Source organism: Otolemur garnettii, unplaced genomic scaffold (assembly GCF_000181295.1).
Source record: "Otolemur garnettii isolate 467f Iridium unplaced genomic scaffold, OtoGar3 scaffold00115, whole genome shotgun sequence".
NCBI classification, from domain to species: domain Eukaryota; kingdom Metazoa; phylum Chordata; class Mammalia; order Primates; family Galagidae; genus Otolemur; species Otolemur garnettii.
The window spans coordinates 6467807-6486578 of record NW_003852510.1 but is presented as its reverse complement, the minus strand read 5'-3'; the positions used below and the strand labels follow the sequence as shown (position 1 = coordinate 6486578).

The following is an 18772-nucleotide window of genomic DNA, read 5'->3' as shown; positions in this document are numbered from 1 at the left end:
AAAAAAAAAAAAAAAAGAAAAGAAAAAAGAAAAAGAAAATCACTGCCCTATGACAGTTCACTTGTAAGTTGTTGGAATATACATATATATATATATATTTGTGTGTGTGTGTATGTGTGTAAAAAGAATGTTTATGAAGTGGCTCCTACATAAAGTCCCAACCCTGGTAATCACAAGGAAAATATTTTAAAATGATTTTTGTGTAACACATTGTATTTGCTGTCACAGATGATAATTGTCTCATTTTGTAAGAATTGTACCTATTAACCCATTAATTGATAAATTAATTTCTGTGTTTCATTTAGCTCTTACAAAATGAAACTGAAACATGTTGGAAAGCATTTGAAATCACTTCACTGAAGTTAGAAAATCGTGTGAGTGACAAAAAGAAGCCTTTTATGGTTAAAGAAAGAAACAGTTTAAAGGGAAAGGAAAGAGAGTTTCAGATGGCCCTTAAGACCAGGTAAAATTCTGAGATACTTTTAGTTTTTATTTTTATTTTATACCTTTTTATTCTATTTTTATTTTATTTTATTTTATTTTTGAGACAAGAGTCTCACTCTGTCACCCTGGGTAGAGTGCCGTGCCCTCATCAGAGCTCACAGCAGCCTCAAAAATTCCTAGATTCAAGCAACCTTCATGCCTCAACCACCTAAGTGTCTGGGACTATAGGCACCACTACAATGCCTGGCTAAGTTTTCCACTTTTATTAGATGTGGAGTCTTACTCTTATTAGGCTGGTCTCAAACACCTGAGCTCAAGCAATCCTCCTGCGTTGGCCTCCTAGGGTGTAGGATTACAGGCATAGAGACTTCAGTGGGTCTTAAGGTCTGGCAGGCTCCCAAGGCCACTGGAGAAGCCTACCTTTCCTTCTGTCTCCTCTTGGACATGAATTCTGCCAAGTCACATAACTTTTCTGGGCATGCTGAATAGAGAGTTCTGTCATTACCCCATATCCAGAGGCCATATATCTCCAGTACACATTTCCTGTTTCACCTGGGAAGAAATTAAGACTCAAAGTCTACATGTCACCTACCCATACTCACACATTTCAGCATATTACTGGTACATTTGAACCTCACTATATTTCCATGTAGCAAGTTATCCCGTAATTATAATAAAATAACTATATGTATTCTTAGTCATCAAAATGAAGTTAGATTACATTAAAACATTTACTTCATAGGAAAGGAAAAGACTTGACATATTTTACAATTTTCCATTCAACGTGATATCTCTTCAAACTATTAAGAATGCTTGGACGCTCGACCTCTATAGCTCAGCGGCTACAGCACCAACCCCATATACCAGAGCTGGCGGGTTCAAATCCAGCCTGGGCCTGCGAAACAACAATGATAACTACAACCAAAAAATGACTACCTGTTGTGGCGGGTCCCAGCTATTGGGAGGCTGAGGCAAAGGAATTACTTAAGCCCAAGAGTTTGAGGTTGCTGTGAGCTGTGATGCAACAGCACTCTACCAAGGGCAGCATAGTAAGACTCTGTCTCAGAAAATAAAAATGCTTGGATATTGGGATACTTTTTTTTTTTTTTTGCAGTTTTTGGCTGGGGCTGGGTTTAAACTCGCCACCTCCGGCATATGGGGCTGGTGGAGCCACAAGTGCTGCCCCCAGTATTGGGATACTTTAGAGAGTAAAAGAAGAAATCATTAATAATGATCTATACATAGGATTATATATTTTTATTGTGTAATTATATTCTTGGTTAAATAATGGTGTTAATATATTCTATAGGATACAATTCTGCTGTAGTCTCCCCTCATTTCTGGTTTGTTTTTTACCCAGAATGAAGTCTTTGGAGACTGCACTACAGATTGTGTTACCGGTGGAGAATGGGTTACGCCTTCTCTGTGACTCAGACCTGCCCCCGAGTGAAGTGACTGTCCAGGAATTTTATCTCATTGATGCCGATGGCCTTTATCAAAACCTGAGGGTAAGTGTAAGTTCTCATGGTGTATTTACAGAATGACCCATTCTTTAGAGATTTATAGATATTTATGAATCATTAGTTATTTATCATAGTATAGAATTAGAATATGAGCCACGACTGAAAAATCTTCAGTGATTTAGACTTCTTATTTATTTCTCAACTCTTTAATTCCTTACAAATTTGGAGGTGGGTACTATGTAGTAAATAATGGGGCGTTTTCTTTGAATACCAAAATGAGGCTTTATTTATGAATGCCTTTTTCAATGACTAAATTAGTAAATATCATATTAGACTTGTCTAGTTAGATTAGCATATTATATAATTTTCTTATTCCAAATCTCATCTTAAATCCAAGGTGTCTGTTTCATTTTTCAAATTAGAAAATAGAGTTCTCAGCAGTTCACTCTCCAGTTATTTTCTTTGAAGCAATAGATTTCTGTACTTATTTTCTTTGGGGGACTGAAACATCAGGAAGGGTATCAGATAATGAAACTACAGGACTGTCTCATTCATAATTCAAATGCTTCCTTATGCTGCAACTGTCAGCTTTGGTCAAACTGAGAAACATTTTTCTAGATCAAATCTAGTCAGGTAATTTGGAGGTAGTTTCTGATGCACAGTCTGTCTTCTTCTTGCCTGAGTCTTTTTAGGTTTTTTTACTTTTATTTTAGAATATCCAAGATTCCATAGCAGAGCAGATTGAAATATGCAATAATTTAGGAGAGTCAGGCAACTTTGTATGGAAGGAATTACATCCACTGGATGTGCATGCAGTGCAGAAGATTATACTGAAATGCAAAACACGACTTGAAGAAATGAATCACAAGGTGCAGACAACTGAAGATGTCCTCAAGGCGCTGGAGGATTTTCTGGGGTCTCTCAGAATGTCTCAACTCTCTGCTGAGCTTATTCCAGGCCATTCAGCCTCAGGTACACAGGCGATATCAGAAAATACTCCGACAGCAAAAAATAAAGCAGAAGAAATTCAACTGATGAAAGACAATGCCAGACGCTTGGACGAACGTTTGAAGATGCTTGATATGAGCTTTAAAGACGCTACACGGGGTGAAGACACCTCCTGTGAGAAACTTTCTGATGCTGTGTCAGTACAGTTAGTGGAGACACATGGTGTGCGGGAGAGACTTGCTGAGGAACACGAGTTGCTAGAGGCTTGCGTTTCCAAAAATGAAGAACTCCTTAAAAATATTGAAGATGTGCAGAATCAGATCAGTAAGATTGGTCTTAAGGATCCCACGGCTCCAGCTGTGAAACATCGGTAGGTATTGTGTGCGGCCTGTTTCTGTATCTTTACATACCTATTAGGTGACACGATCCTTCCCACATCTGTCTGCTTCTGGCCCATCCCACTCTACTCAGCATTCAGTGTGCTCTTCTGTAGACTTTCCAAGCGGGCATTTTTTGGTTAATATTGTGCCTTAACAAAATGGTGTATAATTCTTTTTCTCTTTAAAGTGTATGTTCTTGTGGACCAAGGAGGTGAAGTCAGGGGTGAGGTGCGTAAAGCACCACACTTGAGTTACTTCACAATCCCCTGTTCCTCTGTGTGTTTACTGTGGAGTTGTCTTACGTACAGAAGCCTGGCAAACTCCACCCCTCTGACGTTAAAGAAACGGGTGGGAGGGGAGAAGATGTATCTGCCACATCTGTGCACTTTCTCCCTTAGTTCTTTGCCACCCCTTCTCCTGGCAGGATTAGGGTGGGGTCTGAGGAGGAGGACAAAAGACTGAATTGAAGAGGTAAGCTAAGGTTAGTGTTGATTCTGGAGACTGAGCAGAATCAGGGTAGACTGAGGTTGGTGACCTCCTCAGCATCCAAAATGGTCTGAAAGTTGAAGATTAGTGAGAGCCTCTGCTGTGAACTCTTCTCTTCTTGCTAAATCTCTCCCACCTTCCGTCCCCTCTTCTACCCACCCCTAGTTCCTCAGGCTCAATGGTCTCTTGAGGGGTCTTTAGCTGGCCAAGACCCTCAGTTACACTAAGTGTACTCTCCCTCTGAAATCGCCCTATGACCTCATCCCAGTCAGACTTTTGCTCCTGAAGTGTTCCAGTTCTTAATGAGACATTATACTAATTATTAATTTAGTTATTGCTTTAATAAATTTTAATGACATATTCATAGATAATAAAGACAAATTCTCATAAATGAAAAACTGTATGTTAAGTTTAATTATCAATAGAAAAACATATATACTGTGCCAGGCATTGTTTTAGGTATTGGGGATATAGCAGTTGACAAAATAGACGAAAGTTCTTGCCCCTTTTAGAGTTTATTTTTTAGTGAGAGGAGCAGGATACTTAGCATATCTCGTGGTGATGAAAACCATGGACAAAAACTAAGGGAGCAAGGAGGAGGTATTCAATAGGGCTGTCAGGAAGGGTGACATTGGCATCACCTGAGAGCAAGCCAGCTGTCTACCTGGAGGAGGAGCTGTCTGGGCTGAGGTACCAAGGTCAGGTGCGTTGGAAGAGAAAGTGCAGCAGGGGCGGTCAGAGACAATTTGGACAGATGTCTTAGTTCATCCAGGGACTTGTGGGCATGTGGTGACTTTGGTTTGTCCTTTGAGTGACATGGGAAGTCACTAGAGGAGTCCGAGCAGAGGGAAGTGATGTGGTTTTCATCATCATGCTTCTCTCTGGCCAGTGTGTTGAGAGTAGACTAAAAGTGTCAAGAGGAGACACATGCATCTGGTTTGACCTACTGTGGTGATCGGGGTAAAGGAGATGGCGGCATTGGCTGGGGGAGGTGGAGAGAAGGGCTGCACCTCTGTGTATATGTTGAAGAAAGGGTCCAGAAGATTTGTTGTTGCATTGGATGTAAGGCATAAAAGGAAGATTAGAGTTAAAAATGCTTCCCAGGTTTGAGATGAACAGTCGGAAGAATGGACTTGCCATTGAAATGAAGAGAGAAAGACTGGAGTGATTTGGAGTGGTGAACAGACCACCAGGAGTGCTCAATTTTAGAAAAGATAGGCTCGAAATACTTATTTGACACTAAGTAGTGCTGTCAGTAAGACATAAAAATAGATGGTGTTAGGAGTCAGCAGAGAGGTCTGGGCGGATGAGTTTTTCTCATTTTCTCACGGCTATTTAAAGCCATGAAACTGGATTGCTGGGGAGTAAGTGCAGACAGATGAGGAAGAGGTCCAAGTCAGAGGTCCATGTTGCAGCCATCTCTGGGGCTTTCCGTGCTGAGAGACCAGGGAGGTGAGGAGGAGCCAGTGTATGAGGAGGGAAATCACGAGAGTCCCATGGCTATGGGAGAAGGCATTTCAATGAGGAGGAGTGATCAGCTGTGTCCTATGGCACTGACCAGTGACACAAGGTGAAGATTGAGAATGGATTGAGGTTTTTGCCAGGTGGGGGTTATCAGAGATGTTGACAGGAGCAGTTTGGTGGAGCAGCAGGGAGTGAAATCTGCCTGAGAGGAGGGAAGTCAAGGCAGTGAGCACTTTAGGCGAGTCATCCCTCTGGGATTAGTCCACCCTTGGCTAAATGACTCCTTTTTGATACCGGAGAGATTTTGTGCATAGCACAGAGTGCAGGATTTCCCTGGCTTTTTCCTTCCTCTGAGGCTGCCCTCCCCTCCCTCAGGAGCCCTGCAGCTTGGATCATCCATCCTTCTCCTCCTCACATGTCCTGCCCGCTTCCTCACACATACGCACACACATCTTTTTTCCCTCACTTTCTCTTATATGCATAATACATTCCTTTTACATGTGTCTTCATCATAGAAAAAATTACTGCTCATGGTTCCATGTATTTGTTATGTTATTCAAAAACACCAAATTAGTATTCTGTAAATGCCAAGAGACTCCTGATGTCTGTAATAAAAATGTGTAATATTGGCATGACCCTTATGGAGACAAATGAAAGTTCACTAGCTCCCCAAGTTACCCATAGTTCTGTTGAATCAAACTGGTTAACAGTTGGCTATCAAACTGTTCTCATTCATAATCAAGGAAAATATCATTACTCAAACTGGATAAGGATCTGGATGAATATGAAGAAGAAAAGACACAATTACAAGAAATGGCCAGTTCTCTTCCACAATTCAAAGATGGCAGAGAAAAAACCTTGAATCAGCAGTGCCAAAATACAGTGCTTCTGTGGGAGAATACAAAAGCATTGATCACTGAAAGGTAAGGGAAAAAATGCTCCTCCCGAATCAGAAAAAGTGCCTGTAGCACAATTAAGTTTTGGAATTTTTATGTTGAAATCACATAAGTATTTCACACTGGAGCCCACAGGGCCAGTGCCTGGGACAAGACTGAGAGCCCTAGGTTATAGCCAGAATGACCTAAGAGTTCTCTCCAGGGGATACAAATGTGCCTGATTGTCATCCCCCAGGATGAGTTTCCTCTGGCTGCCATAAGAAATGAGCACAAATTCAGTGGCTTAGAAACAACACCAATTTATTTCCTTATACTTTTGGAATTAGCAAGTCTTAAAACCGAGTGGTGTTCCTTCTGGAGACTCCTTTCCATCTTCTAGAAGCCTCTGACATGCCTGGCCTTCCTGCATCTTTTAAACAGCATATAGTGTCTTTGTCTCTTCTGACCTCAGTTCTGTCTTCACTTCTCCTTCTTGGACACCTTCTCCTGCCTCCCACCCACTTACCATGTTTCCCCAAAAATAAGACCTACCCCCAAAATAAGCCCTAGCAGGATTTCTATGCATTTGTTAAATATAACACCTGCCCCGATGATAAGACCCGCGTATCTGCATAGCCATGCCATGCATTTTGGTGCAGAGAGGAAGACATCCCCTGAAAATAAGCCTTAGTGTGTCTTCTTGGGGGGGACAAAAAAAAAAAAAAAAAAAAAATATATATATATATATATATATATATTAGACAGTGTCTTCTGTTCAGGGAAACCCCGAAGAAGGACCCCTATGATGACACCAGCTCCACCCACACAGTCCCCGATAATCTCCGTTCTCTGGTCCTCAGCTTGATCACCTCTGCAAAGTCCTTTTTGCCTTGTGAGGTAGCAGGCAAGGTGACATTCACAGGATTCAGGAATCATCATGGGGACGTCTCTGGGAGTGGAGAGCCCTACTCTACTGCACTCGCCTACTTCAAGAGCGAATGTTGTGTTTCTTGCACAGTCTGAGCTAGTCACAAAAGTTTTCTGAACTATAAAGACCATGACATATCAGTCCCAGTTAGCAATTCTTACTTTTTAAAATATGACATTATTTATTTCTTTGAGAGATGTGGCTGTTTTTGTGATTCCTTGCATTTACGGTTGTCAGTTCCTCTGGCTTTTTTCCATCTGTGCTTTCTCCCCTTACTATCTGCACAGGGTAGGGAGTCAGGGAGACTGACCCCTACCCACAGCAGCTTCCTGGGGTTCCAGCTGGGCTAGGGAGTGGGAGGCAGCAGGAGGAGATTAGGGGCGACTGGGGAGCCAGGGTGCTCTTCACTGGCTTCTTTTTAGCAAGTGTTTCTGGCACCTCCTGATGTGCTCTCAGGGCACTGTCTTCTCTGTCCCCTTCAGGCAGGTGGCATAACCTGCCTGCCCTGGCTTTTCCCCTGGGTGCGTCAGCTCCTCTGGCTATTTCCCTTAATTCTCCCAACTATCAGAGGCCCTTTTGGCACCTTTTCTTCAGAATTCATCTGAGAATTTCTATTTCCTATTTCCTGCCGGAACCTGAGGGTATGATAGTCAAGATAAAGCCTTTTTGTGCCGTTAGATCTAGTCAACCTTCTGATTTTCCTAAAGAAAGAATTGAGATCCAAAGAGGCTAAAGTAACTCATTCAAAGTCACAAGACCAGTTAGGGCCCAGCTATGGTAGAAACCAGGCATCCTGGATGCTGTGTTATCTGTGCTACTTTACTTTTGAAAAAGGACTAAACCTGGAATGAGTAGAGAAATTGTCCTCGTAAACAACCTATGACTTGCAGAATTCGTATGGAAATAATCTAGAATAATGCTAGGGAGGAACTATTTTCTAAGTATATCTTTGGGTCAGTGATGAACTTGAGATACTGATTCCTTAGGGTTATAAATCCTCTGTTTCTTTCCAGAGCTTACCCCTAGTGACTTTTTAATACTGACCTGGTAACAGTACTAATCCAGTGATTATACCATCTGTTTGACAGATAAACTGTGCCATCATTCTTAGGTTAAATTGGTAAAATAATGTTATAAACCATGTGAAATAGACACTTTTTATTAGTCATTACCGTTAAATACTTACAAAGAGACAGATGCTTTTGTTATTTTCAGACATTTAACCATTTAATGTTTTTTCTCTTCATAGTCTAGAACAGTGTGGAAGAGTTTTAGAGCTCTTAAAGCAGTATCAGAGTTTTAAAAGTGTCTTGACGACTTTGATTCAGAAAGAAGAGAATGTAATGTCCTTGCCGTCTTTGTACATGGGGAAGGAAAACCTGAAGAAGAGGATAGCAGAGGTGAGTCCAAGTTCCAGAAGAAAATTTTTGCATAGTGACATAACTTGCAAGCCTGACAGTAAAGAATATTATAAATGAAGTCTTCTCAAAATTTGGTTTAAAAGAAGTTACCAATACCCTATTTTATCTAGTCTCTAAGAATTTATTAAATTTATCACCAGGGTTTGAAACCAACCAGTCCCCAAATAGATGGTGGTTTGCTTCTGTCTGGGGTTTGATCTTGGGGCCATGGTTCTGCTACAGCCCAGAGTCGCCCCTGCTGCAGCCTCTCTGAGTTTGCAACAGCCTTTGCACTGACCTTCTATTTAAAAAGAACCTGTGTCTTCACTGCTGATGTGAGAGGATGAAATTAGCAAGAAAATCCTCTCTGTTGTTAGTGGACAAAGGAAAGCTATGTTTTTATTTATTGTTTTCTGTAGCATCATGCATGCCTATCCCCAGTTGCTCCATCTGTGTTCACAGCTTACCAATATCGAAGCAGAGTAATTTTTGGACACTAGATGTCATTATTTCCTATGGTTTTACTCAGGCATCAGCCAGTGAGGCAGCCTCAGGGAAGAGTACGCTATGCTACACACTAGATGGCTTACACCAGAAGGCTGCTTTTTCTGTTGATTTCATGGGAACTCAGCTCAAGGGCTTTCAAGGTGTCAAAAGTGTCTGTGAAATGTGGGCTTCGTGGTACACGTGAATGTTGGGAAGCAGTTTTCTGAAACTTCTCAGTTGCGGTGAGCAAATCAGTGGAGGCTTAAATAGATCCGATTATTACAATTTAGTCTTTATCTGTAACTGTTAACCCTGATGCTCAAGTGACACCCAGTGTGTCAGGAATAGCCTTGTCTGGACCCCATGTCTCAGACTTAGTTTTTAGAACAGTCGTAAAGAACCCTATTTGGACACCAGTTATACAGCATGTGGCTGTAATTTCCTATCTAGCTTCCCTGAAGTCACCAAGTCCCTGAGTAGAGTTCGGAATGAGTCAGAGTCTCTCGGGTGCAACTTGTCCAGTTCCATCTAGCGCAGGCAGCTTTTGGGTTGTCTGGTTTGGGCATCTGGGAGGATCCTGTCCTCATTCTTGTAGATTTAAGGAGCTCTGGATTCCCTGATTCTCAGAGAATCCAGCATGTTCAGCCTTGCAAGATCCCCTCAGGCAATTCACATAACTACCCTTCTCTGTGCCCTAAAACTCTTCAGGGTCAAGGTCTTTGCCTTTGGTAGACCCTGAGACCCTATCTTTTATACTGACCAGATATCTAGACTCTCTTGACTTGCAGCTTTGCTTTGTTTATGCAAATCCTCTGACCCGGAGCCCCATCTTGGCCCTGTTACGAGGCACGCTGTTGAGAGCAGTAAGCATCCCTTTCCTGATTCAGTGAGGCAGCACTTGTAAAGAACCTAGCAGAGGTTCCCAGGTGCAGCGCCTGGGACTTACTTGGCGCCTTAATGAGTATCAGCTATGCTGTCCCATGCTGCGTGTGGCCTGTCTGCAGCTCTTCTTGCTGCCTTGTAACTGGACACTACTTTCTGTGTAAGTTATTTATCTGACTAACAAACCACATCCTGGAACCTACAGCAGGTGGCCCCTCTCAAGGGTGAGTTGCCCTACGTGGAATCTAGTGCCAGGCCTTGACCTTTCTGCTATCATTAGCTCCTCTGTGGCTGTCACAACAGGACTCTCCTCTGTCCTCAGCTGTGCTCAGCAGCCCTGAGTCTAGAGCGTCTCCAGAAAGTCAACCTTTGGTTTTCCAGCAGGGTCCAGAGGGAGGGCATCTAAGCAGGAAGAGGACTGGAGAGTCTAACTGGGTTTCTCTTAAAAATGTCACTGAATCTTCCTTCCTGGGGCTGCTTTCATGGGTACTGTGAGGTAATTTCTAGACTTGTTCTAGATTCCGTGGCACAGACGGACTTACTTCTGTTGGCTTCCTCCCTCCTCCTCCCCATCTCAGGCTAGGCTGAGGTTTTGGCTTCCTCTGGTCAGCTTCTCACCTCTCATCTGAGAGCATTCCCATACTCTTTTCTTTGTACCTGTGGATTTATACCATTTTAATTTTTGTGTGCTCTTAAAGTAGCATTTGCAGAAAGAATAGAGACAAACATGTATACTAAATCTTTCATGTTAAACTTGAAGTGTAGATGGTGTTTTTATTATGAATTAATAGAAAAATATAAAATAAAAACTATTATAGAACCCCTTTCTTAGGTGTCTTATAACAATAGCTGCTTAGTATATATGTGAGGTTTGACAATTAAGTTGACAAAGGTGTACAGACCTCATTGCTGAATATCACTATGGTCTCCTTTGAAGTCCTCCCCTTGGGAAGCTCTGCGCTGACACCTAGTCCACCCTTCAAAGCAATTTTGGAACTCTTTTCTGGAATGACCATCAGAGCTATTGTTGTATGGCACACAAAAACACGTAATGACAAAAATGAACACTGCTCTGCAAGACATTGCCACATGTCTACACAAACACAGCTGTGAGACACTGATATTCCAAGGTTATGAAACCTTATCGAGTTGGTGGTGCAGTGCTACCAAGAAAGTGCATGGTGACAAGTTTGTGAACTTAACTGTCAGACCCCACACTATAAGAGCTCTGATGGTCATTCCAGAAAAAGAGTTCCCAGATTGCTTTGAAAGGTGGACTGGGTGCCAGCATCAGTGCATAGCTTCCCAAGGGGAGTACTTTGAAACTGATTTATCCCTCTTTCTGGACTATACTTGTGTTTTATCATTTGTATGAACATGTATTTATATATTGGTTTCATAATAGTATTGAATACACTGGATACTTTTTTCCATTCTTGAGATACTTTACTAAAAAGAATATGTTCCAGCTCCATCCAGGTAAACATAAAAGATATAAAATCTCTATCTTTTTTATAGCTGCATAGTATTTCATGGTATACATATACCATAATTTGTTTATTCATTTATGGGTTGATGGGCATTTGGGCTGCATCCATGACTTGGTGATTATGAATTGGGCAGCAATAAACATTTTGTAGAAAACACTGACAATGTCACTCAAGATCTTTGGAAATCTTTCTACCATTGGAATATTTCACTTCTAGGAATTAATCCTAAGGAAATAACCTTAAATAGGGAAAATCTTTAATACCAAAGATATTTATTATAATACTTTGCAAATTTACTGATTTACTTTTTCTTTACTGATCTAACTATACCTCTTCTTCTCCAATAAATGATTTTCCCCAGATGCCAGAAAACTCTGAAGCCATAAAAATTGTTTTTATTTCCAAATGGGTTTATTGTGTGGGTTTGAGGTTTTAAGTAATACCACTACTACTAATGAAGTGATGCTAATAAAAATGATGATGGTGATGACAACAGCTTCTATCTTCTTGGCTTGGTCATCATATGCTGTGGTCCCCAGCCTATGTGGGTGGAGAGAGAAGACAGGTGCAAAATGCTGATCCCAGGGAGATGTAACTCATCTAACCTGTTCGACAACAAGACAGCAACATGAAGGAGAAGACTAACACATGTCCATGTGTTGAATTCTTCATGCACACTGATCCTGCCTATTCATAAATACAGTCTAATTTACATATTGCAGTTTTCACAGTCATATTAGCAGCTTCTATAAGAAGAAAAAAGTGGGGCTAGGTTAACTTGGCTAACTTTGCTTTGGCTATACTCTTTAATCAACTAGAATGGCTTAGTTGTAAAAGATTATTTTAAACATTAATAAAATAACTATAATTACCTTTAAGAAATGTCCAGTAGCACAGACTTGCCTTACTGAGAATTTTGTATCTAACATAATATCAAGTGTATGGGCACTTTATATGTTTGTTGAAACAAGAGGTTATTTTGTATAAAAAATACAGACATTTTAGTATACTAGTGTTTAATTCTTTCCTCAAATTGTCTGGGAGTCTCAGAAAAAAGCAAGTGTTAGTACTGGCTGCTGACATAACTTTGTGTGAGTTTCGTGATGACTGAGGTGCTGTCTTCAGAGACAGCCAGTTCTGTAGCGTGTTTATAATGCTCTGCACCAGGAGCTGGAAGCTGACACCACTGAGAACTTTTGTTCTTTAAAACCATAGAAACTTTTTTTTTTTTTTAAAGACAAGAGTTTTTCACTTTGTGGCCCTGGGTAGAGTGCTGTTGCACCGTAACTCACAGCAACCTCAAACTCTTGGGCTCACGTGATGTTCTTGCCTTAGTGTCTCAAGGAGCTGGGACTACAGATGCCCACCACAACTCCCTGCTAGTTTCAAAGACAGGGTCTCACTCTTGCTCAGGCTGGTCTTGACTCCTGAGCACAAGCGATCCACCTGCCTTGGCCTCCCAGACTGTTAGGATTACAGGGGTGAGCCACTGCACCCAGCCACAAAGATGCTCCTCTTATTTGGGAAATTTCAAGGACTGAAAGTCTTCCCCACGAACCAAAAACAAAGGCCAGACAGCTTCCATCCATGCCTCTTGCAACTCCTACCCCAATTCCAAGGATAAAATTCATAGAACAGGGCCTGTGCTGTCCTGGGCTGTTTTTGTTTCATTTTAAAACTTTCTATTATAGAAATTATCAACATGTGCAGTGGCAGAAATAACAAGCCCTCACGTCTCCATCGCTGTTCCAACTACCAGTGTGCCGTTTACCCTTCATCCCCTTCTCTACGCCCTGCCCTTGGATCCTTCTAATGTAAAGCTCAGACAGACATTCTATCAGTCTGAGAATTTTTTATCGACAGCTTCCTGAGGAAGCACTGTACCCATCACAGGTCTAAATGGGCTAAAAGTCTGCTGAAATTTCAACCCTCGGGAGCACCTGGGTGGGGCCTAAGCAGCAGCCTTCTGTAGCAGGCAACTTGCCTGTTGACATCAGCATGACGAACATGGAACATTTTCTACCTGCTCAGTAATGCAGGAGAGAATGCTAAACATCGCTTTATGGCATTCAAATCTTTCAAGGCACATCAGGCAGCCCCAGACCTGTCTATGGCTGTGATTATCACCTTTAAGAATCAACTCTTTTTTTTTTTCTTTTTTGAGACAGAGTCTGTGTCGCCCTTGGTAGAGTGCCATGGCATCAAAGCTCACAGCAACCTCAAATTCTTGGGCTTAAGTGATTCTCTTGCCTCAGCCTCCCAAGTTGCAGGGACTACAGGCGCCCGCCACAATGCCTGGCCATTTTTTTTGTTGCAGTTGTCATTGTTGATTTTAGCTGGCCCTGGCTGGGTTAGAACCCACCAGCCTCAGTGTATGTGGCCGGTGCCCTACCTACTGAGCTACAGGTGCTGCCGTAAGAATCAACTGTAGAAAAAAAAAAGCTCAAAAATAATTGCTCAAATACTCCTAATTAACATCAATAGCGAGAGGGGAAATGAGGTAAAAGACAATATATTAGTATTACAGATCGCAGAATGATTTTGGAATAATTAAAACAGAAATAATTTGCCACCCTGTCCTGAAGGTCCAAAGGTTTGACCCTAATCTTTGGTTTATCACGCCACGGTAACTCTGACAATCCCCCGGCTCTGGGTCCAGGATCGTATTATGATTGTGTTTCTGCGGATTCCTGGTACTTCCCCAGGGGACCAAGGTTCTCCCTTCACGCGTGCTACAAGGCATCTCCTCCTGGGGTGAACAGAGTGATCCTCTCCCTCTTCCTCTCATTCTGCAAAATGAGAAGTCAGATGGATACCCAAGTGCCTCCGATTTTAGGACTCCAGGGTTGTGAGGCAGCCCCGCGAGGCTGGGTTACGTGAGGTCCTAACCGCTGCAAAAGGAATGGCTCCAGACAGCAAGGTGCGCCCCTCTACTCCCAGCTCCACAGCACCTTGCACAGAGCTTCCCTTGGGTTACCTACTTGACCCTCTCCTCAAGAGAGGGGTTCCTGCTTCCCTGGGATCATGAGTTTATGCTAAGAGGTGAGAAGACTCAGGATGGGGGCTGGTCACCAGGAAGACCAACCTTGGCATTAGAGGGCTAAAGCTTTGCTTCAGCCTGACCTATGGAGAAGGAAGCTGGAGATTGAGTTGAGTCCCGTGGCTGGTGATACAATCAATATATAGTGAAACCCCAATAAAAACTCTGGATACTCAAGCTTGATGTAGCTTCCTGGTTGGTGAACACATCAGTGTACTGGGAGGGTGACACGCCCCATTCCTCTGGTGAAACACATAAGCCGTGTGTTTGAGACCTTCCCTATGTCTCTTCATTCGGCTGGTCCTGATTTGTGCCCTTTATAATAAAACTCTAATCATAAAAAAAAAAAATAAATAAAACCATAGAAACTGATGCTTATCTAGGATATGGTGACAAATTTCTACTCTTTTTTAGTGAAAGACAGAAGTGTGAGAGTCAGATTAGGAGACTGGACTATCTGAGGACCTTTTAAGTTTGGGAAATGCTAGAGTGGGCCTGGTACCCTCTGTTTTACCATTTCCATTCATTGGAGGACAAAACCCACGGTTCCTGTCAATGCTAAAATGCCCTCTCCTACCCTTTTTCTTCTCTTCACCTTGTGGAAACTTGGACCAGTGTAACAAGAAAGTTCTTTGAATATTTTTTAAAAAGAAAGATAGGAGCTATACCTTGTATATTTCATTAACTGAGCCTCGATGAAGAATCCTGAACCAGGAGCAAGAAGACTTTAGTTTGAATCTCAGCTCTGCCAGTGTATCAGTTTAATTTTTTACTTTAAACTTTTTATTTTGAGATAATTATAGATTCACATGCAGTGGTTAAAAAATAATACCAAAAAAAATCCTGTGTTTTCCTTTACTGAGTTTCTCCAAAGGTAAAATCTTATAAATACTATAGAACATTACGATCAGGATAATAACATCATACAGTGAAGATAAAAAGCATTTCCATTACCACAAGAATACCCCTTACTGTCATTTTCTAGCCCTGTCGACGTCCCTCCTACTTCCAATCCTTGCCTCCCCTTTCACCTGCTAATATATTGCCTATTTCTATAATTTTGTCATTAAAAATGGAATCAATCATATGATATGTATGTTTTTGAGATTGGCCGGTCTCACTCAGCATTATTCTCTGGAGAATCATGTAGGTTCTTGCATGATAGTCTGTTGCCCTTTGTTGCTGAGCAGTATTCTATGGTATAGATGTTCCACAATTTAACTATTCACCCTTGACTCGGCACCTGTAGCACAGTGGTTATGACGCCAGCCACATATACTGAGGCTGGCAGGTTCAAACCCAGCCCAGGCCAGCTGAACAACAATGACAATTGCAACAAAAAATAGCCAAGTGTTGTGGCAGGCGCCTGTAGTCCCAGCTACTCGGGATGCTGAGGCAAGAGAGTCACTTAAACCCAAGAGTTGGAGGTTGCTGTGAGCTTTGACACCATGGCACTCTACCAAGGGTGACATAGTGAGACTCTGTCTCAAACAAAACAAATTTATCCACTGAAGGACATCTGAGTTCTAATGTTTGAATTTTATGAATGAAACTGCGAATGGGCCTTTGGTGACCATAAGTCTTTATTTCTCAGGGATAAATGCCCAGTAGTGTGGTTGCTGGGTAGATGTTAATTTTTAGTACATGTTTTATTTTTTTAAAAAACTGTGAAAACTGTTTTGTTTGTTTGTTTTTTGAGATAGAGTCTCAAACTCTCACCCTGGCTAGAGTGCCATGGAGTCATAGCTCAGAACAACCTCCAACTCAGGCTCAAGTGATCCTCTTGCCTAAAAATAGTTTTTCTATTTTTAGTGGAGACAGAGGTCTTGCTTTTGTCCAGGCTGATCTTGAACTCTTGAGCTCAAGCTATCCATCTGCCTTGGCCTCCAAGAGGGTAGGATTATAGGCGTGAGCTATCATGCCTGGTCTGTAAAACTGTTTTTCAGAGTGGCTATATCATTTTATATACATGCTTTATATACATTTTATATACATGCTTCTGCATTAAGTGGTATGATTGTGTGATTTCTTTTCCGATAGCCTGTTAAAAAGGTGGATTACATTGATTAATTTTTGGATGTTGAACCAGCCTTGAGTTCCCAGAATAAACTTTACTTGGTCATAGTGTATCATTCTTTTTCTATATTGCTGAATTCTATTTGCTGATATTTTGTTAAGAATTTTTGTGTATGTATTCATGAGGGATATTGGTTTGTAGTTTCTGCCTTTTCTCTGGTTTTGATATCAGAGTAAACCTACTTTCATAAAGTGAATTGAGAGCGTTTCCTTCTCTTCTGTTTTCCCAAAGAGATTGTGTCTATTAAGGGTTAACTCCTCTTTATTTATTTATTCCCTCAACTCTGTATCCCCTGTTCCCAATACAGACCAAAGCAGGGGGTGTATTTGTGGTAGGTTTTCTCTGCTCCCTCCTTCTGTATGGTCAGTTGTAAGGGTACAGCCTGAGATGAACACTAGGCTGCCTAATTCCCCTGTAGATAAATGTTTGGTGGAAGTCTCTAGTGAAGCCATCTAGGCTGCCTAACTCCCTTGTAGATAGATGTTTGGTGGAAGTCTCTAAGTGAAGCCATCTGAACTTGTAGATTTCTTTGTGGGGAGTTTTTACGTAAGTCCCTCAATTTCCTTCCTATTAATAGTACACAGTACTATTTACATTATGTATTTAATGTTGGATGATTTGTACTTTGTGTTTTTCAAAGATTTGGTGTATTTCATCAAAGTTTTCAAGCTTCTGTGTGTAGAGTTACAGCATTCCCGTGTTACTCTTTGGATGTCTGCAGTGTCTGTGGTGGTGTTCCTATTTTATTCTGAATATTGGTATTGTTTTCTTTTCTCTTTTTACTTTATCAGTCTTGTTAAAGGTTTGTCAGTTTTACTGAACTTTTCAAAGAAAAGTTTGTTTTATTAATTTTTCTCTAGTATTGTTTTTAATTATTTCTATTTTTTATGTTGACTGCAATTTGCTTGCTTTCAGTTTATTTTTAAAATATTGAATGCTTCATGAATTTGCATGTCATTCTTGTGAAGAGGACGTGGTAATCTTCTCTGTATTGTTTCGATTTTAATATATGTGCAGCTGAAGCGAGCTTTGCTTTGGGTTTATTTTGTTATTTTTGTTATTTTCTTAGGTCCTTGAAGTAGTAGCTTAGGTTATCGATTTCATAGTTTTCCTCATTTCTAATATATACATTTAGTGCTGTAACTTTCCCTCTTATTGGCACTTCATACTTTCACAAGTTTTATTGCTTTCTTATAATTTGATTTGACATATTTTAAAGCTTCCCTGAGACTTCTTCTGTGACCCATATTTAGAAATGTTTGTTGTTTAATTTCCAAGTGACTAGAGATTTTCCTTTTGATAAAACAGCATTTAACTTCTCATATTAGAAATTAGGGAGTTTGAATTATGAAAGATTAAACAAGTCAAATTAAAGAGGTTTTAGAGTTTGGGTTTTTTTTTTAATTCAGATAAGCACTTAAGATTCTTTATCATTAAATAGATAATTCCTATGATAGGAATGTTGGAACTATCATTTTTTAATACCACTCAATAGGGGTGCTTTTGGGGGGACTCTTATATCACATGGACAAGAAATGTGGTTTTAGACCATTATTATTTGTTATGCAGAAATGAAGGAAATTTGAGTGTGGAATCATCGTTGAACCAGTGATTAAGATTCTAAAAACTTTTCATTGAGAAAGTGAGACAATAAAAGCCTGCTTTAAAGAAGAACAATGTAAGGAGGAGTGCTTTGTGTGATGTGGTTTTTAAAGCTGAATAGCCTATAATAGAATTGTGATTCTCAGCTGTATGTCTATGTCAGCATATAAAGAACATCTTTCATATCTTTTTTTACAGATTGAAGTTGTCAAAGAGGAATTTAACGAACATTCAGAAGATGTAGACAAGTTAAACAAGATCTGCAAAAATCTACAATTTCATCTAAATAAAATGAAAACTTTTGAAGAGCCCCCTTTTGAGAAAGAGGCTAATATTATTGTGGACAGATGGCTTGATGTACGTGATAATTTGATTGAGTACAAATTCTGTTTAATAATAACTTTTTTTTCTTGAGACAGAGTCTCACTTTGTCACCCTTGGTAGAGTGCTATAGCTTCAGAGCTCACAGCAAGCTTACGCTCTTGGGCTCAAGTAATTCTCTTGCCTCAGCCTCCAAGTAGCTGAGACTAAAGGTGCCCGCCACAATGCCTGGCTATTTTTAGAGATGGAGTCTCACTCTACCTCAGGCTGGTCTTGAACAACCATGAGCTCAGGCAGTCACCACCTGCCTCAGCCTCCAAGAGTGCTGGGATTACAGGCGTGAGCCACTAACACTATTGTAAAAGTGTTTAAATAACAAAGCTTATAGCTTAGGAATTAATTTTTAATTAACTAAAGTTAGGCCCTACTTCTAGGCATAAGAATAAACACTTGGCTCGGTGCCCGTGGCTCAAGTGGCTAAGGTGC

At 40.9% G+C, this 18772-nt stretch overlaps 1 protein-coding gene and 1 non-coding gene across 3 annotated transcripts in view; one reads left to right on the top strand and one right to left on the bottom strand.

Moving 5' to 3' along the window:
* The window catches only part of SYNE2 (spectrin repeat containing nuclear envelope protein 2), a 387860-nt gene that overhangs the window by 147635 nt on the left and 221453 nt on the right, over positions 1 to 18772 (top strand). For both annotated transcript variants that reach the window (XM_023517601.1, XM_023517602.1), the window contains 6 exons: positions 306 to 463; positions 1805 to 1952; positions 2621 to 3225; positions 5929 to 6108; positions 8238 to 8388; positions 18164 to 18322. In XM_023517601.1, coding sequence (XP_023373369.1) covers positions 306 to 463; positions 1805 to 1952; positions 2621 to 3225; positions 5929 to 6108; positions 8238 to 8388; positions 18164 to 18322 — 1401 coding nt within the window. The remainder of the gene's footprint in view (positions 1 to 305; positions 464 to 1804; positions 1953 to 2620; positions 3226 to 5928; positions 6109 to 8237; positions 8389 to 18163; positions 18323 to 18772) is intronic.
* LOC111727642 lies at positions 17287 to 17391 on the bottom strand. Its single transcript, XR_002775140.1, has one exon. It is a non-coding gene; the product is annotated as a U6 spliceosomal RNA (small nuclear RNA).